This window comes from Buteo buteo, chromosome 28 (genome assembly GCF_964188355.1).
Source record: "Buteo buteo chromosome 28, bButBut1.hap1.1, whole genome shotgun sequence".
Classification (NCBI taxonomy): domain Eukaryota; kingdom Metazoa; phylum Chordata; class Aves; order Accipitriformes; family Accipitridae; genus Buteo; species Buteo buteo.
The window spans coordinates 9,199,336-9,219,914 of NC_134198.1; the positions used below are offsets into that span (position 1 = coordinate 9,199,336).

The 20,579-nt window shown below is 43.2% G+C and overlaps 1 protein-coding gene across 1 annotated transcript; it reads left to right on the forward strand.

Annotated features, from left to right (window-relative positions):
- On the forward strand, positions 1-19,094 carry CAV1 (caveolin 1). Its single transcript, XM_075059185.1, has 3 exons — positions 1-174; positions 873-1,037; positions 16,703-19,094. The coding sequence occupies exons 1-3, from the start codon at positions 145-147 to the stop codon at positions 17,042-17,044; spliced, it is 537 nt and encodes a 178-aa protein (XP_074915286.1). The 5' UTR covers positions 1-144; the 3' UTR covers positions 17,045-19,094.
- Positions 19,095-20,579: the final 1,485 nt, after the last annotated feature.

Genomic DNA, 20,579 nt, shown 5'->3' on the forward strand with positions numbered 1-20,579 from the left:
CGTGGCAGCCGGAGGCCCGGAGCAGCCCCTGGCCGGCGGCCAGGCGTCTCCCACGCAGCCACCTCCTCCCGCCGAGCGGGATCCTCCTGCCTCCCGTCCTACAAGTGACAGCGCCGAGAAACCTCCAAGCCAGCCCGGGACAGCATGTCCGGTACTAAATACGTGGATTCGGAGGTAGGACCGCCACGGGGTGGGGGGGACGGAACCGGGACGCTGCCTGCCCCGGCGCCGAGGACCTGCAGCGGCTCCGGGTGTCCCCGGAGGGGAGCGGAGGGACGGGGGGGGGGTGCCCAACCGGGCACCTGCGGGCAGGGACAGCGGGGTGGGGGGGACCCGGGGACGGGGGGGGGGGGGACACAGGGGGACTCGTCCTCTGCAGCCGGGCGGTGGGGACCGTCGGGTGAGGGCGGTGTACGGAGGGCGCCGGGGCGAAGCTGGCGACGGCGGGGGGGGGGGGGCACGGTGCGGCGGGCAGGGCGGTCTAGCGAGGGCTCCGCGGCCCGGGTCCGCCTGGGGAGGGCGGTGTGGGGAACCCCCGGCCGCTGCTGCCGGCTGGGGGCAAAGCGGCTGCGCCCCTCCCCGCGTAAGGGGCGGCCGCGCTCCGCCCCGGGGCAAGGCGGCGGGGAGCGGAGCGGTGCGGGGCGGTGCGGGACCGGGGACGCCTGGCGGCGGGAGCGGCAGCGGGAGCCAGCGCCGTGCCCGGTACGGCGGGGGTGTGGTGTGCCGTTAAATAGCCGGGGCGAGAGCCGCCCCCCCCCCCCCCCTCAGCGAGGCACCCCCGCGGGACCCGGGGTCGCCTCCCCCTTGCCCTGCCCAAAGCCGGCTGGGGCTCGGCACGGCTCTCCCCTCCCGCCCGCTCTCCCCCTCGGCAGGGTTTTTTGTACGCGGCGCCCGTCAGGGAGCAGGGCAACATCTACAAGCCCAACAACAAGAGGATGGCAGACGAGCTGAGCGAAAAGGCGGTGCGCGACGTGCACACCAAAGAGATCGACCTGGTCAACCGAGACCCCAAGCACCTCAACGACGACGTGGTCAAGGTGAGGGGGTCGCAGGCGGGACGGGGCGAGGGGGGAGGACGGTGCCGGGCAGCCGGTTGCTCTACGCGGGCACGGCTGGACGGCAGCGAACCGCTTCCCTCCACCTGCTGCAGGAGGGAAAGGGCCGGGGAGGGGGGGGGGGGTTCGTAATTTAGTGATTTTTTTTTTTTTTTTTTTTTTTCTTTTTTAAACAAAAAGGGAGAGCGGGCAGGTCCTGGCAGAAGTGAAGCGGGGCTCCGTCCTCCCCTCCCGGGCTCTCCCCGGAGGGAGCGCACCGGGCCGGGGCACTGCGGGGCCGCATCCCGCCGGGGCTGGGGCTGGGGCTGGCGGCAGCCCCCCCCCCCCCTGGGGAAAGGGAAGCCCCAGCGAGGGGCTGCTGCGGTAGGACAGCTCTGCAGCCGGGACATCCCGCCCGGGAGCAGGGGGAAAATTAAAAAGAAAAAAGAAAAAAAAATAAAATAAATTGCGTGACCTTATGTAACACCGGCAGAGGGATTTTCCTTCCCTCGGGCACGTATAGAGAGGCAGGGCAGGGAGGTGGCACCCGCCCAGCGGGACAGATCACCCTCCCTAAGCCGAGTGGGTGCAAAATCAGAGGTCCGGGTGGTCGTTTGGAGTTGGGTCCTCGTTTTGTTTTGTCTTCCTTCCCTCGAGCAATGATAAATGGAAACAAGCTAAGCAAAATCTAACTGTGCCCTTGTCTAGAGTTTTGTTTGTTTGTGTTTTTAAATCAGAGTTTGGCTGTTTTGACAAGTCAGGGTCGATGGAGATTCTTGCTTGAAGTCACTCTGGTCAGAAAAATCATAGAGCTGACTCTTCTCTTAGCGGACAAGTTTTATACTGTGCGTGTGAAAACTGAGGATGCTGTCATCTGGGCTTGTCAGAACCTAGGAAAAACGGGAGCTGCCCAGTCGTAGTGGGTGACTAAGCCACTCACTGCCTTACTTAGGGTCCAGCAGAGTCAGAGTGTGTGCAGCTCACCGTGTTCGTTGGTCAGGAAGACCCGTTAATGAAAAAGAGAAATACTGCATTGTTTCCAGAGAATCAAAAGGTTGGACCCTGGTTCCTGAACGTATGTCAGTAAAATGATTCATGCTATGTGCAGACAATATAGCCAGGTCCCGAGTAACTTCAAATTCCACTGACTTCAACACAATTTGAAGGTGCTGAATATGACCAGCCATCGTGCTGGATCAATGCTGAGAATTATCCCTCAGAGCAGGCTGTATCTTTAAGGAGCCGTTGTCAGCTTTGGGATCTAGAAAGAAAAGGCATAAAGTTTTTATTTGTTTAGAAAAAAAAGGATCTGTGTACCTAATGGTACAAAACTTCCATTAAAATGGTTGATTTGAAAAAGGAGAGAGCAATTCTTTTTTCTTCTACCCACGGAGGAGCAGCTGAGTAGACAGGGAATGCAAGAGCTGAAGAATGAGACTGCATCATGGTTTATTGCGTACATCAACAGAAGAAGTCCCCAAAGCAACCAAACCTTCTGAGGATGAGTCATAGCCCCCAAGCAAGTCAGAATCCGGGTGTCCACAAACTTAACTAGGGAAAGAAAGATCCTGCTGGGAAAAGAGGGAGACCACTGACGGAAAAAACTCCTAACGGACTTAAAAGGAACTGAAGTGTACAAAGCCCATCCTGCCCTCTCTCCCTCCCACAGGGGCAATGATTAAGAAAGTTTGTTATGTCCAATCATCTAAAAGAAAGTTGAAAAATAAGAATTCTAGGAATGGAAAAAACAAGCTTCTCAGTTCGTCCTTTTGAAATAATCATGGACCAACACATTCATTGAAAACCAGCAAACAGCCAGAATACCACTACCGCCTCTGTGTCAGCAAGCGACCTCCCGGTAGTGCACGTAGTCACATCAAGACACAGGAATGTATCAAAATGAATTTGATGTTAACCAGACAGGATCCGTTTTGCATCATAAAAATGGCAGTATTTGTAAAAACTGTGGCCATTGTAAAGCCACGTTTTTCTGTCTTGTTACAAGGACAAAGAAGAATTACTTTGATTTTTAGAAGTATTTCATGGATAGGTCCAACCTGAAAAGTGGAGAGAGGAATTTTGCCACAGTTTGAGTTTATTTGGACACTACTTTCAGGTTCAGCCTCTTAGACACAGCAATAAAGTTCAGATCCAGTACCTAGGGGACAGGCTGGGATTGGGACAAAGATACACAGATTCAGTTCCTGCCTTAGCCATCTGTCTGTGGTCCCTTTCTGTCATGCATCTGCCTTTCTTACTTCAGCTGTAACTCATCCAGGCAGAGTGTAAAAAATACACTTGTGTAACAGAAGGAGTCCCCTGTCTCAATCGGGTACTGAAAATCGGAGAAAAAAAATATTTGGGAGTGTTGTAAAGCCAGAAGTGTGGTTCAGGCTAAGCTCGATTTTGTTTCAAGCCATTGCATTTTTCTAGGTTCAGAACCTTTTCGGATGCTTTTTACCCAGCATTTAATGCATTTCTTGCCACTTGACTATGAGGCACAATAGCATGGAAACTGGGGACAAATCAGTCAGCCATGAAATAGAAATGATTAGACAGAGAATGAGGAATCTGCTCTGTAAGCAGCTCTCTAAAAGGCCTCAGTGTTGTCTGCATTCAAATACTTCCCATAGCACATTTTAAAAATAACCCTTGCTTGTGAGAAGCAGGAGACACGTTCCCTTGATGTGCAACACAAAGCATCTGCACAGCTTCCTCTGCAGCAGATACACGGTGCAGGCAGCAGCAGGGGAGGGATCCAGGCAAGAAGGAGGGACCCGGTCAAGACCCTTTTATAAAAACTAGACACATGGAGCAGCTTTTTACCAAAGTTCTTGGTGACCTTGATTTTGCTTATGGTTTCTCTTCAAATTAGCTTCCAAGCAGAAGATAAGTGCTGGGAGGTTTCCAGAAAAGTGGCGTGAATGACTGGATTTCTGTTCAGAGAGGGATGGAAATGAGGCCTTTACCGAACCTGAGGTCCGCAGGCAACGGAATTGGCCGCTCTGTGCTGGAGGAAGCATGATCTAGTAGAATCACCAGAATTTCCCTCCTGTTCCAATTCCTTCAGCGGGGAGCGGAAAGGAAGGAGTTTCTTCCTCATAGGACTTCCCTCATGCGTCACCTCGGCAGGGGGAGAACGTGCAACAGCGGTCCCGTTCCTTGAGGCGCGGGCTTGTGAAGTTGGCTGGAGGGCAAGGAGGGAATCCAGCGAGGGAGAAACAGCCTCTGTGCCCCTGGGAGCTCTCCGGGAGCCACGCTGGTGATTATACAGCTATTTTGCCTCACAGTTGTACCTATTTTGTATGTCCTCCACTGGACAATTCTACTCTTGGACTTGTGTCCCACAGGTTTTATTTATGTGTGGTGAGACGCCGGGATAGACAGCTGATGGGGTTTTTTTCTCTCATTCATTCCCCGATGACCCGGGACTAATTGAAGGTGCCCGAAGTTCAGCCTTTGCTCTTTCTGTTTCCCAACCCAATATTGGTGTTTTCCAGAGTATGGCTTAAATTACAGCCTGCCGACTCTTTGGAGTTCAAAGTTTCTCAAAGTATCTGTGGTCAAGTCTGCACTAAGTTTACTGAATTTGGAAGAAGCAGAGGAGGGAGCCGGTTCTCTTGCAGCTTGTGCTTCTTCGGTGCTTCCTCGCTCCTTGCTCGGGATGGGGATGGACCTTGCAGCCAACCCTGCAAAGTCTGCTCCTTTGGGACCAGCGAGGACCAAACGTGCAGTCACATCTGCAGCCAGATCACAGCTTTTTCCTGCGGTGGTATGCCAGGAGGAAAGGCCTGTGCCTGGTCTACCATCCAGAACATAATTATTATTTTGTTTTAAACAAGTGGTGTCTATCTGCTGTTTGTTGCGTAAGAGTCCTTTTCTCTCTGGAAAAAAAATTCCAGTACTTGGCTGCAGATGTAAGGATGCAGAGCTTTTGTACCAAGGTTTGAACAGTTATGTATTTGTGCCTTGCGCTTAAAGCTAATGCAGTTAAGGGCAATTCAGCTCCCTGCACGGAAAAGTCTGGAATTTTTAGTTAGATGTTGACAAATACCATAACAACCTTATGTAGGCATTAGGGAGGAAAGTATTACTCAGCCATTTTAAAGCCATTTACAATTTCTGCTGCTTTCTGCTAAAAAGAGAGGTTTTTAAAGAAGCAGTTTGCCGGTTTATTTAATCCTCCACAATTACAGTCCCTCCCTGTTGCAGGCAGCACAGCGTAAGATGCTCAGCGAGATGACTAGGCAGAGCGCTGCCCCCCCTCCCCACCTGAGCACCTCCTGGAAGGAAAGCAGGGCTCGTCCCCTGCTCTTTTCGGGTGGGAGGGCTGAGGCCTTGAGAGCTGTCGCTCTGATGTGACAGCAGGCGTCAGCCTGGGGGGAGCTGAGGGCTGCTCTTCAACATGGTAAAATGGGAGAAAAGCAGAGCTCAGCCAGGGGCTTTTTCTGAAACAGGGAATTGAGTGAAATTTAATGCAGGACCCCTTTCTTTGTTTTCAGATAGCATTAAAAGTTCTGAGAAAATAGATACATATATAAGTTTAAATGCATCAATATAAATATATAAATATGTAAATAATATATAATTATATAAAGAATATATTAATTTATAAATATATAACTATATAAATATGAGGGTGCGTGGGTATGTTCTAATCCAGGCTTGTCACCTGGGCTCTTGCTGTTGGCGGTGATGGACGTTGGATGCCTCTGGAGGCAGATTCACATCCCAGAGTTTAGGCCTGACGGCAGGAGGGGACGAGCGGTGCTCTCAAGGGGCGTTTCTCTCCATTGACAATACATGTAGCTTAGATGTGACACTTTATTTTTCCATAACTGCGTTTAAATGAAATAATTCTGAAACTTTGTGTCATATTAATGTCCAGCTGTGGGGTTTAGATTTGAAAATGCAAGAATATTCAAGCGTTTGACTTTGGCTGGCCACATGATACAATTCTGTTTCAAATATTTCTTCCAAGGCTAGTCCAGGAGTGAAAGATTAAAAACTCAAGCCATTACGAATACCAGTTTATGCAAGGACTGAGCGAGTTTTCAGTGCTCTGAAAAACAGTTTTCTTGCACATTAATTAGGAGTTCCCAGATATGGAATTTCTGAATGTCTGTAAGATTGCAGATAATAATGGCATCTGTTCTAATGAAAGATTCTTTCTCAAAAAAATGTGTTTGTGTTTAAGCTCATAGTATTATTAAAGACTTATGCACTGCCTTCTTGCTTAGCATGATGAACATGACTCATAACTCCATAGGAAAATGTTCATTTGATGGCCATGGGGACTAAGCCAACGATTCAGCATGGATGTTCCTTCTGTTAGAATTTATTGGACACTGTCTCAGATTCAGAGGAGACGACTATTTTTCACTTCTGATAAATTCAACAGAATTCAGATTATACGCTAGAAAATTTTAAGAACAGTTTGAATTAATTTTAGATTTTTTAGCCTGCTATATGGATAGAAAGACCATCTTCTGTTGCAGAGAGTACGGATGTCTAAAACAAAAAACAATTATTGAAATCCAAAACTCCCCAGGGGGAAGAGTGATAAATGTGTGTAGGAGAGTCGTCTGCCCATGAGGTCCCCAGTGAGAAGTTGTTCTTTGTTGTATTTTAGGCAACAGAGAGAAGAAAATACAAATGAACTTGGATGACTCTGTAAAACTTGTGATCTCTGGAAAACTGAAGAGAGATACAGTTCTAAACTAAGTTTGTCTTTCCCACAGCTCTCAAATACCTTTGTAATAGACAGCGAGATGAAATCTACATCGGCAATTGATTTTTGAGCAGTTTGATCCAGAACCACCATCTCTCTCTTCTTTTCCAGACAAACAACAGTAATAAAAACCATCTTGGTCTAAAAAGGATTTGTTATTTTGAAAATGAAAGAGAAGTTGTGCCATTTAATTTCATTCGATTTACTGGGGAGGCAGGTTTTACTCTGTTAGTCACTTTATGTTTTTCTGGCAGATTTCTTATGAAAAAGTCTTTTGAAAGTTTCAAAACAAACTTTGAATTTAATGCAACATCATTCTTGTCAGAAATTATGTCATCAGATTCGCATTCAAAAGGACAAATAGTTTCAGTACCACTATCCCCACACTAATGAGCATATTAATTGATAAGACTTGCACCCAATTTTATTCAAGATAGTCAAGGAGCTGTGCTATAGATGTTAGTGGGGCTATATAAGGATGAGGTTTGTCTGTAGACTTCTATTTATCTGGCCCATGTACTTTATTTTTCAAATAAATGAGAACTGATAAATTCAACTTCGTGGATAAGAAGTGAGAAGATGCTCTCACAGCTGAAGGTGAAAGCGTCACATTCCCTGTCCAAATTCCTGCTGTGCTGAATTTATTCTCAGAGTTCCAAAAAAGCCTAAGGGAGTCTTATAGACGGATTGCAACACTTCCTCTGTCAACTTTGAAATCCCTTGTCAGAATTCAAACAAATGCTACCAGAAAAAGTCAGTTTTCCCTCAAGATCAGGTTAATATCTCCTGTAGACCTTAGCCGTAAAGTCTGCTGTTGTTTTATGAAGTCCAAATTCACATATCTCTGTTCTAGTGCAGTTTATGACAAGACCAGAACTGTAGACTAATGATATCTTGATTTTTATGAAATACTAAAGAAATATTTACCTCATGTTTAAGGATCAGTAACTTAAGATCTTCCATAAGAAAGACAACCTTCTAACAGGAGAAATGCAGAGGCAAATTTTTTTTAAAGGAACGGAGAGGCAGCTGTGCATCACTGCACACTCACGGTCAGCAATAAATGTGTTCAGGTAGAAATGAGGAAAAAGGTGAGAACAAGTTATACTGATTTCCTAAAAAGTATTGCAGCAGGTAACAGGAATGCATTTGTGAGCAGTATACCTAGTGAAGAGTCTCCTGTCCTCGGGCTCCCTTAACAAATGATAAAGAGAAAAAAGTGGTTTTCAGATCTAAAACACCCTCCAAAGGTGCCTGTCTCTCTCCAGGCACTACTAAAGAGTCTAAGGTCACTATATTTCCATTTTCTGTTAGTGCCGAAATTTAGGAGGGATGAAGCTAGAGCAAGTTCTAAAAAGTTATACTTAATAGCAGTTTATTACCTTAGTAGCAGGTCTGTAAACCTGCATTGAGGGCAATATAATATTATAATGTAAATATAATATATCATATTTTTATATGTATAAAATAAAGTATAATATAAAAATGTAACATAAAATCTGTTTACAGAATAGCTTTACTTTTATTAATGTTTCTGGATTCTGGTTAACTCCAGACTGCACTGGAATCACTAAAAGAATTCGCATTATCTTTAGTGGAGGCAACACTTCACCCCGGTGTTCATGTTGATGAATATACCTCTATAGCAGCATACAGATGGACAGACATATGTGGATGTACGTACACACAGACGTATCAAAGTTCTCTGCTAAAATAGGTGTATCAAACAAGGAACTGTGGAACAAGAAACAAATGATAAAATGAAGAAAGCTTCTTAAGAATTTCGCTTTGGGAAAACTGCAATAACCTCCCAGCAGCCCAGTTTCCAGGGAGGAAAATAGCCATTTTATTTTCTGACTGCTTACTCCAACACCACCAACATATTTTCCAAGGAACTGGCTGACATGATATCGCCACCTGCGCAGGAAGTTTCGCTGTTTCGGAGGAGCGCAGATGTCTCCTTGAAGCTGCTAGTCTTTCCTTCTGCCAGACAGGACGGGCAAGTGCTTCAGGAAGAGATCTCTGGAGAAGGGCTGGTTGCTACAGCGCTGACCCATTGGCATCAGTCGCATTTTTCTCACGAGTACTTCCGCAGATTTTGATGAGCCTGCCCATCTGATAAAACAAAGCCCATCACCGGGGCTTTTCTGGTATGCAATCAGTAATTCAGCATGGGCAGGGAGCGGGAGGTTTTCCTTTCAGTAATTAGAAGCAAATTAGTTTTTGGCTGTTTTCATTGATTTTCAGTTTGTGAAATGGTGATCTGCAGTCACAACCTTTTTCTAAGTCATGGAATTATTTAAAATTTTTCATAATCCATTTGAGTATTTGTTACGTGTGCAGTAGGGGTCACTCCTGACCAGACTGGTTTTCTTCTCTGGCTAGAAGAGTGTAGTCCTTCAACTCTACTTTCCAACATGAATATCCTTATTTGTTAAAGCATTGTTTGCTTTTCTGGCATGCTCTATGGTACTTAGGAAAGATTCACTATTTCCATCAAGAGATCTGCCAGCAGAACACTTTTCTTGCCATATTATGGAAAGCAGGCACAGGGATGCAGGGAATGTAAGGCAAATTCATTGGTCAGTTTGAACAAGTAACTGTGGTGGAACAGTTCCACTTGCTTGTTTAGGGTTTCATTCACTTTGGAATTACTTGTCATTTTTCTGCGCTTAACCAGCCTTACACAGAAACTATGGTCCTAGCCATCTGCGCTCACGGCATCTCTTTTTTTGTGCAAAGGACTGATCTGGCCAGCCTCCAGAAAAGCAGTGTGCTCTGAAGACAGAGATCAAGGTTGACAGGCAGAGGCTAATCTTGCTGCACCCCAGCCTGGAGGGACTCTTGGGGTTCCCTTGTTAGATGCTTGCCACCATACCAATAGTAAAGGTGATTTACTGTCTTGTGACTGAACTTACCCCATCTCTGAACACTGCTGGGTGTTCACGTTTTGTAGTCACCCGTGCTGTAGCCTGATGCTGATACAAACACTCTGGAATAGGATGAGTTTTGCCTTTACTACACACCTGACAGCGCCTAATGTTTGCTGTTGAAAACAATGATTAGTGAGGAAGTAGAACATCTAGGCATCATGAAGCTCTATGTTTTCAGGAACAAAGTACCAGCTTCTCTACACAACTGCAGGTAAACATTTGCCAGGTGGAGATTACACAGGGCTCTTAAAGGGGTGAATGAGTCTCCTGGTGCCTGGGGTGTGAAGGAAGGGAGAAGAGCTAAGGAGACCCCTAGAAGACCCAACACCTCCCATGCTCTTTCCCTCGAATTCAGTAGAAACAACCTTATAAGATTTTTCATCATTTTCTGACAAACTGTGGCAGTGGTCCGGAAGACAAGCATCAGCAGATGTGGAAACACGATATTTCAAAGGGTCAAGGAATCATTTAGATGTTTAGCTGGTATCATTGATTTAACAGAATGTTTGTGAGCTTATTGCTTAATTTTTTTTTCTGCTGCTGTGATGCCTTTGTTCTCCAAGCACCGTAACTGGCAATTGTGAAGTTCCAAATAGTATGTGGAAGTACAAAAACTAATAATGATCTCATATGCTCATGCATTTTCTTATTTTTCTTAACACACACCACAGCCTTCTCCAAAGTTAGTAGTGCTGCACCTGTCCTGAACGTCGCCTCCCAAATGTGACTTGTGCCGTAGAATGGCTTATCATTTTGTGATCCTTTATACATTTTCTTCTGTTGCATTTTTCTTTAAAGGGCATTGAATGCATTGGGAAATTTTAGAAATTGCATTTGTCACAAGAGAAAAAAAGATCATATCTCTTTTTTTCTATATGTCTGTTTCAAGTCTTACAGGGACACAATATAATATGGTGGAACAGTATTATACTTACAGTCTTGGCATCAGGGAAAAACCTGTTGAAAAACAGCACAGGGTAAGCAGTAAAGACAGTTTCCATACTCTGTGCTAAAAATGTAAAGAAAACTAGCTTGTGACTCTTTCTTGTATAGATATACATTCAGACTTGACTATAGCCCTGGTCTGGCAGAGCGTGTAAGCACATTGACATCAGTGGGGCAGTTCACATTTTTCAGGTTGTGTGCGTATTTAGGTGGTTTGCCTGATTGGAGATATTAGTGATCAATCAAGAGAGATCCAGTAAGGATCTGAGCATCCCTTCACTGACTCCAAAAGATACTGATGGCACTCAGAAATGTACGCATCCTCACCGTTTGTTTGGGTTCCGCCTCAGTGGAGTAGTGCTGGTGCTTGTCAATGCAACCTGCACGCTGCGAGCACAGTAACAGCACACAGCTACCACACGCAAGGATTTGAATAATTATAGTTACAATCACAGAAGTGTAGATTAGGTCAAAACCCCCATAAAATGCTGGTCAAAGCCCCCACAAAATGCTGATGGTCATAATAATTTTTTTTTCTGATTGACCCAGCACAGTAAATTTTCCAATGTAATGGAAATTACGTACCTCAAAGAACAAACTTTTGCAGAGAAGCACAAATGGTAAATAGGCAATTTGAGATTGGCATTTAACACAGCTTTTCAGCCTGCCATTTTTTGATACATAGGGACTAAAGTGGCAGGGTCAACAGGTCAACTATTTTCATATATAAGGCATATATTCTTGAGTCAGCTGGGTTTTTTTTAGAAAAAAACAGTAATCTTACACTGCTAAGCTTTTTTAATAAATAGTCTTTTTCTTTAAACAGACTTGCAAAAAAGAAGACAAATTCCCTATACCATTTCCCTTTCTTGTAAATAAATGCCTTTTCGAATCAAAGCAGGTTCCTTAATTTCCTGGTAAAAGTTTAATAAACATATGCAGAGCAAAAGAAGCTGTGGTAATTCTCACAGTAGAGTCAGACAAAAGCTTCAAGCAATGTAAAAAAGGGCTTTACCAAACTGAATAGTAGGAAACAAAGAATAGCTGAAGTCAGGAAGTGTATTGTAGGCATGGAACAGGAGTTGATAGTGTTTAATGGCTTTGGCTGAAACAGAAGGCCATAGCGATTTATTAGCATCCTTTAAAGGGTCAAAACAAATTTCCTTTACTTCTCTCCTTGTTGCAAGTGAACGTGCCTGTATTTTCATTAGTTTGGCAACAACTCAACGTGATTTCACAGCACAGCCTGACAGCCCTGGAGGAACAAACTGCATGCTGACCATGTAATCTACTGAACAACACCTGTGCCTAACCTAAACATTCCTTTGATGTAGATAAAACAGAGTTCTTCACAGATCTACATGCATCTGATGCTTTGGCAGAAGCGGCCTTGAGAACAGCACCCTATAAGAGGTATCTTATCCTTGCAAGCCAGTTAGATTCATTTCCAGAAATTAGAGTGTCTTTCTTCCCTAGGGTCATATTTCTGGCCACTTCTCTTTCTGCTGTCAGTCCTATTTTTACTTTACCTCGTTCAGTTGGACTCCTGTTATCAGCCTGATGGCACTCAACCGTCACTGAGTGCTACTGAACTAAAAACCAGAGGAGAGGAGTGGGAGGGACTGAGGAGCGAGTAATCCGAGTGATGTAAATGTAACCCACAGCAAGGCAAAATGCACCCAGTCACCCAGTCCTCCTCCTGCCTGTGGAGGTCTGATCCCTATGAGTTAAAAACAGGATCTGTCATGGGAGTGGTTTGGCGCAGGAAGAATCTGGGTGATATCTCAATTCCGGCAGTGTAAGGATTTATCTGTACTGCCTGAACAGTGAAATAAATAGAGCATTTCCCAGCCTGTACGTGATCTATTAGCAGGTGAGAAGTAGAAGAGCCCAGATTACCTCAACTCCTCGCCTACCTTTACTTAGACTGTACACTGCTGTGGGTAAGTCTGGGTTTGGACAGCACCGCAGACGTTCACCTTCCAGTCGTAGCTGGACTCTTTTGAGATGTACGTAATTTCATAACGTTCTTATGGCTTTCCGGGAGATAACAGCTTCATGTTAACACTGCGTTCAGGTGACAGTTTTTAGAGTTGCCAGGCTGTTTTTCTGTCTTTTCGGTCTCGAGTTCAGTTTGGTATCTCCCTTATTCAAACTGGAGCAACGTGGAACATGGGACTTGAGGAATAATGAAATGGGAAAGATATGGTAGTGAGACATCAGCTGTGGTTCCTACAGGGCCATCTATTCAGCTTCTGCACATTGGTAGAAACATTCCGAGAGCTGTTGAAATTGCTCCAAGAAAGTAGCCTCTTGACAATTGTTGGTGGCATGAATATACCGTTATTATCATCTCACAGGCAGACTGATTCCTGAGTACTTTTAGGACAACTGTGTATGACTGGAGCTGGGAAATCCTGGCCAAAGATATATCATAAATGTTCTAATATTAGCATCATCTCCTGGAATGAGGACAGGGCTGTCCATCTGGAAAAGTTATGATTTTTCTGTCAGCTCCCCAGGATTAACTCCATGGACATCTTGGAGCGCACAGCAGGCTAAAAACGTTAGTTACTGAGAATCTTGATTACAGAAAGTTTACTATTTGATTTAAAAAACAATGAGTTTACTGGCTTCCATTTTTCAGTAAAACATTCATTATAGTGAATTATTTTGAAAGGAATCAAATTACGGGCCAGTCTTACGATTTATTTTAAAAGTTCTAGGAAATTCACATTAATCTATGGTTTCTTTTTGCATGCCAAAAGTGTGCTTTGCTGATAAAAATAGGTCCCACTTACCTAAATTAAAGATGTAACCATGAAAAGGCTGATGGACCTTAATGCAAACTTGCTTTCCTGCTGAGATTTAATATTTCCCTTATTGGCCAGTTGAAAAAATACAAGGTAGACTTCACCACAACTGAACTGAATAAAAAGACTTTAGGCATGACCCTGAATAGCCCCCAATGCACTGAATTGCTGTATGATGGCTGTGTGCACAAACTGGCTCTGCCAAGGATCACAACATCAGCTGGTGGGAAGCATCCAATAAATTGCCACAAGTTTTAGAATAAGAGGCCTATGCTCAACCATGTAGTCTTCACGTAGTAGCATTTTTTGAGAAGCAACATTTTTTTTGCTGTAATCATCTTGGGGTTTGCCATCATCTGCATGTTTTTATTGTCTGATTTCAAGGCAAAAGTTGATGAGAAGCTAAGAACACCCAATCGCTTTGAAAATGAGCTAACAGGGAATATGGGCTACAACAAAAAGTTTGCTTTTGAATAGCTGCAGAAACAGGCACTATAAATATGCTTGCTTGTGTATTCCAAAAAGAAAATATACTTGCTCCAGCATATGTAATCTATGCTCAGGCATACATTTTTCCCACATGTGTACTCACTTGAATGAGATTGATTTCAGTGAACAATATACAGACCTTGAAATCATCTTTGGGGTGGGAGGGGAGGAATAGACATAATACAATTAGGTGCCAACATCTGTAGATATTATTGACTTCTCCATGTATGCATCTACAACCTTTTCTTCTATCTTTCATGATGCAGTCCTAAAATCCCGTGATTGATACAATGACATCTGATTGTTTCATTTAGTAAAAAGATCACAATACATCCAGAGAAGTTCCTTGCTCTGTCTTACTAGATGGCAGCTAACTTTTAATGACTGATTCATGTAATTATTTTATGGCCAGTGTACTGCATAAAGCTAATTTTTTGTCAGTTGTTTAGTCCCCAAACATGAACTTTTATATCAAATAACCCCACAAAGAAAATAGAGAGCATATTGTTGCCTGTAATGCCTTTCCCTGAATTAGAGTTATTTCCACCAAAGCTTCAGTCTTGCACCCACTGAAATTACAGAGCCCAAATAATTTCCAATTTCCTGTCTTCACTCAGCAGTGAATGTAGTATACTTTCTATGCTGTCTTCAGACACTGATTTCAAGGAAACTGTTTTCTAAGATCTGTACCAAAAATTCATGTGTATGACCTACAGAAGCAGAGGTTATTGCATACCTGTAGAACTATTGCAGAAGAGAACTGTGATTCAAACTCTCTTTTCATTTTCTCTTTTTTGTAGCCAGTATTTAAAATTATGCTGTTCAGTTTCAGAAAGTCCAGACAGACTTTTGTCTCTGCTCGCCTTTACAGAAAGCGCGCAGCCCTGAGGCGTGTTCCTCAGGTACTGCGCCAATGCAGTCTGCCGTTGCATTCTGTGGAGACAGAATTTCAACCCAAATGCTACCTTTAGGTGTGATGGTGGTGATGATGATGAATTCCCCTCCCAAAGAATCATAGATCACTTTCAGATCACCAGAGCCTAGTTCAGAGTAGCAGATAAAGAGAAGGTTTATAGTTTGCATTATATGATGTCCAGAGAGAAGCAGTGGCAGAGAGTGATGTTTAGGCCTGGTAATATTTTGAATTAAGCCAGCTTGATGTTAGGCATTCAAGATACTTGGTATCACAGCTGATCCTGAAATTTCCTCTCAAGGACTTTCAAGCCCTTCCAGCAAATTGCACCTAGACTGTGCAGTTTTGCTTTGGAATTACCTTTTTTCTTTAAGAAACTGGAAAGTCCGGGGGGTTTATAGTATTTTTCCCTTTGTTGGTTAACTTCTGTTTGGAGGTGACTGAAGATTCAACAGGAGAGAGGGAGGAGTTCTTTCAATTATTATGTATATTTTAGATTAAAAGAAGTGATTGTGAGCCTTTTCCTACAGTATAAGCAATACTTACACGGAGTGTATGGATATTCACCTCCGCCCAGCATGCTAAGGTACTGTTGCCCAAGTTTCTGAGGCCACTGGCCCATATCATCCTTACCCTGCTCCTGTACATCTTCACTTACAGCAGCATTATCATCATCTCACTTTGGGATCCAGTCCCAAGAATGCAGTTTCTTTTTTTCTTTCATCTGATTTAAACGGTTATTTAGTTTCTTGCAGAGGAATAGTGTTGTGATATTCTCTTTCCTGCGGAATGCGGTACCTATACAATTGGTTGTGCTAACTAAATTAAATATCCCGTATTGTGGGTTATATCAAACACATGTTTGTGTGACATGGAGCTGAACCATCAGTGCAATCCTGTTAATTTTCTAATATAAATGTTATGACAATTAAGCTTCCTGAATAGCTCCGTATTTCAACAGAGAGCAGTAAAATATGCCTGTTGGAATGCACTGCTTCCTTAGGTGACTTTTTGAACTATTTATGAATAATCAAAAGTATGACATATGTGGAAGAGTGTGTTCCTTCTAAATATTAATATGTTAGCCTGGCCATGTCTTTCATGACAAGAGTGTTATCACATAAACAGGATAGGCTAGAACAAAATGGCTCTAATGTGAAGAGCCTCCTTATGTTTAATAAGAGAAAGAGCTCCCTAATCCTTTCAGACTATGGAGGAGCTCCACCTGATGCAGATCTAAATCCAGCATTTTATTTTTCAGTCTACTAAGAACTATGTATGCCTCTTTCTAAGTATATATTCAAATAGCTAGCCTCACCATTTATTCACTGTTGAAATTCAGCAATGCTCTACAAGGAAAGATGGGAACATTTGGACAAATAAAACACATTTTATTGATACATGCTTGAGGTGTGTAAAAACTCAAAGTAGTGACTGCATTTATTCCATTCATAAAGACGTGAAACAGTTAAGTTAGGCAATGAAAGCGTGAGGATTCTGTTCACCTGGTTCGTCCTTTAAGTAGACTCTAAGGGTATTGCATATCCTTAGGGCTGTAGGAGGGGAGGAAAATATATTCAGTTTTGTGGATACCTCCATGTAGAGGATAGATGTCTAATTTTGAGCTAATCATTGAGGCTCCCTGGTAGTCACTGGAAGAAGATAGTTACTGAAGATTCATGCCTTAGATGATGTGTTAAAATGGGTTGAATCACGTTGGGGTGTAGGAGGTATGTGCTTCAGTGTTTTGTTACAGGGGACCGTTGCTCTGCAGGAAAGGTGTTTCTGGAATCCACCCTTGATGCAAACGTCTGACTCACCTGACTTTGTGTTCTTTGCTGCAGATTGATTTTGAAGATGTGATTGCTGAGCCAGAGGGAACACACAGCTTTGATGGGATTTGGAAGGCCAGTTTTACCACCTTCACTGTAACGAAATACTGGTTTTATCGTTTACTGTCAGCAATCTTTGGCATTCCTATGGCTCTCATCTGGGGCATCTACTTTGCCATTTTGTCGTTCCTGCACATCTGGGCGGTGGTGCCGTGCATAAGGAGCTACCTGATTGAGATCCAGTGCATTAGCCGCGTCTATTCGATCTGCATCCACACGTTCTGCGACCCACTGTTTGAGGCCATAGGCAAAATGTTCAGCAGCATCCGAGCCACAGTACGGAAAGAGATTTGAGGGACATTTCAAGGAGAGCCATCAGTCTAGGAAGGGGGTGGGGGGGTTGTGTTGTTTGGAGTGTTTTGGTGCCAGTTTCGTGTTTCCCAAAGCAACATGCAGCAACTGGTGGTGGATATACTGGCCCAAAACAAAGAATCACTTGCTCAGTTTCTGTTTCTACTGTTTATACTTACTGGATTACTTGCTTCTTTTTTTTTTCCCTTTTTTTTCCCCTTCAGCCTGTGTTTCAAACTAACCTTAAATGGCCATTCTTCCATGCCAGCCGCGTATCATTTTGCTGGCTGTTCAATTAAGAAGCCGAAGTGCTGTTGGATGCCTTTTTATCTCACCCTTCATTCCTTGTGAGATAAATCCACAGTGATACTGAAGAACGACAAAAATGCTTTCCAACACTATAAAGCCATTCATTTTATTGTGGTCAGAGAGCGCAGAGCTATTGCAGCAGAATAAACGTGACCAGCTGGCAGGTTTTAGCAGAATGTTCTTTTTCAATCGGATTGTCAGTTGACTGCAGCTATTTACAGTCATGGTCAGATATGGTGCACTATGAAGAAATTAGTTAAGTAAACAAATTATTGAACTAATATATGTCCTGAAAATCTAACACTTTATCAGGTTGGAGACATTGACATGTGAAAGCTTTTCATGTGCATAAAAAGCTTCAGTCAGTGCCTTTCTGTCTCATTTTCTCTTGGAAGTTTGCATCCAGTTATTTCTCAACCTTTGCTAGGATTGCAGAAGCAAACTGCAGTTGAGAGCTAAAACTGGTCATTATGGAAACGTTTTCCTGACTGTGACTTATGACACATCCCTGAGCGAGCATTTAGGTGCTTATCTCATAGGCTTCTTCTTTTTTTTGCAAAGTATTCATATAAATACATATCGCAGGTATGCCAGAGATAACCCTGAGTTATAAGAAAAATGAAGGTGTGCCAAACACAAGCCACATGAGGCCAAGGAGGAGCTGCCCCTGAGAGAAACTTTCCTATCAGCTTTCAAAACTTCCCTATCAGCAGAAGTCAGCATGCCACTAGCGCACAGATTTTTTTTTTTCAGGATGCTTTGCTGAGTCTAACCTAATCCATCACAAGAGATGGTTTAGAAACTTCACTTTTGTGGGTTGGTTCGTTCGTTTTTAGCTGAGCTGCAACATCAGGACGTCTTAAACGGAGGGCGTTGTGTGAAACTACCGTGTTGCAAAGTGCAGAGCCTAGAAAGCAAAGCCTTTGCGACATGTTCTGATGCTGTGACCTGCAAGAGCTTTTTTGCCCTCGTGACAGTACTGTGTTCAGAGACGCTCTCTGCACCCTCGTATGGTTCAGAGATGCTCTCTGCATCCTCATACGGTTTGCGTGAAGCATTTGTAAAAATAGTTGTGAGGCTCATCAGCTTTATTGTAAACCAAGCTGGGGCCTGAGCCTGCTCTGGTTGGGGTCTCCAGCAAACCAGTTCTTGACCTCAGAGAGTGCAAGATTTGGCCCTTGGGATGAGCATGGAGCTGTCTGGTACACCTACAGCTTTTTTATTTAGCGCTGATATTTCACATATTGCTTACCTAACACGGGAGTGCCTTCGGTTCAATTTCTGCCAAAGCATTGAAAACTTTAGGAAATGCTGCATTTTTTAATGGGGGGGGGCAAGGGGGGGGGGAAGAGGGGAGAGGGTGCACAAAAAAATTACAAAGCTATTAACTACTATTGTTTGCATTTAAAACAGACACTGGTATGGATATAGTTTTATGTTTTTCTATGTACATAATGGAGAGTGTACTATTATAGATTTTTTTCAGTATTAAAAACAAGCGAGATTGTAAACAAGAAATATTTTATCTTTTTATGAGGAAAATCACTCTGAAGAAAACCTTCTTGATTTACCATATAAACTGAATATCCTGAAAGATGTCTGTTCACTTAGAGTTATTAGTCCCTAATCCAAATACGTTGCTGATCCAAGACATTTACATTGTTATACGCTTACAGATATAACTGACACTTTTTTTAATTCTGCATGTACATTAAAGACTACAATAAAAAGATGTTTAATGGTAGCGCCTGTCTGACTTCTTTTTCCTTGAAAGTCATGTGAATAAATCTCATTTTATTAGGAAGAAAAGCCCAATATTTCTTGACAAAGAAACAGAAAGTGATGTCATTTGTTTCTCAAGAAAGAAAGCGAAAACAGTCTTAATTTGTGGTTCAGGATCTGACTCAGGAAGGTTGTCCCCAACAAAAAATTACATTTTTCTCCCAAGTAAATATTTTCTGCTGCTAAATAAGTAGGCAGTAGAACTAGTGAATACAGCATTGAATAGGAGCCTAAGCTTGTTTAAATGCTTAAGGATGACAAATTCCATTGCTTTCTTGTTCCTCAGTTTTGCAACATTTCAAATTAGGATAATGATGTTTACGTTTAGATTATTTCAATATCAAATAAACAGAACAACGTCATAATACAATGAGTTGCTTATAGTTCATTTTACGTGGAAGACTGACCATCCAAAATTCAGATCTGGATTGTCCGGATAGCTTTTCCATTAAAATTCTTTAAAGCTTTCGTTCTGAGTCCAGTGGAAACAGGATTGTTCCTAATAAAAGCTCATTAGCCTAAGCATTTAATGTATGGAAATAGGGGAATGACAGCTTTTATCCAGCTGCGTATAGACCTAACTTGTGACAGGACAGTTCTTTTCTATGGAATTATTGCACAATACCTGTCACGCCATTAACCTAGCACACTGAAGTCCAACAAAACAGGCTATTGCATTTTGACCTACAAATCTGTTAACCATATTTTAATGTTCAAATGGCAGATACCAGCTTAAGGTAGTCTGTCATACGTTTTTCAGTAGCAGAACAGTGTGTTTAATGGTAGTTAGTAGTCCAACGGTAGCAAATAGTACATTGAATTGGACTATGAATTGTGAGAAAATGTAAAATATTTTAAAAGGTAGAAGGAAAGTTGTAATGTGAAAGTAAAGCAAATGAGCATTCCAGTATTCAAAAATACCTTGTTTTTGCAAAGAGCCTGATAGTTTCAGAACAGACACATCTGTTCGTCTTAACTGTTTATAATGTCATGTCTCCAGGGCTCTTCATGGGAGAGGTGTGCAGATTCACCCTGTGATTGCATCGTCCCTGGCGCTTTGCTGGGCAGCGGACACAGGGCTGTGCTGTGTGTGAATCTCACACCCGCGCTCCTGCCAGGCTCTCAATGCAATATCGCTCATGATCAATACCACAGTCACAACACACCCCGTAGCAAGGTCCGGGCTTGTCTACTAGGGGACTAGACATTAGCTGTTAGACCATGGCATCAGGCAACCTCCTATCTTGGCTGTAAATGTGGTGTAGATAGTCTTACGCTGCTAGATAGGAAAGTCAGCATCATAAGTTGCATCAGGACCTGTGGGTTCAACACCACTTTTTCCTCCTACCAGAAAACTTTCTTGGCTGTTGCTGGCCACTCTTCTCATCCTCTGGGTCACCAGTTCTTAAATTGCGCCATTTAGCTTTAACCATTTTCCTTTGAATAC

Excerpts from the sequence above, each read along its gene's own strand:
- CAV1 (XM_075059185.1), top strand. The coding sequence starts at position 145 with ATGTCCGGTACTAAATACGTGGATTCGGAG. Across the intron at positions 175-872 it reads CTAAATACGTGGATTCGGAG|GGTTTTTTGTACGCGGCGCC; the intron begins GTAGGACCGCCA and ends CCCCCTCGGCAG. Across the intron at positions 1,038-16,702 it reads TCAACGACGACGTGGTCAAG|ATTGATTTTGAAGATGTGAT; the intron begins GTGAGGGGGTCG and ends TCTTTGCTGCAG.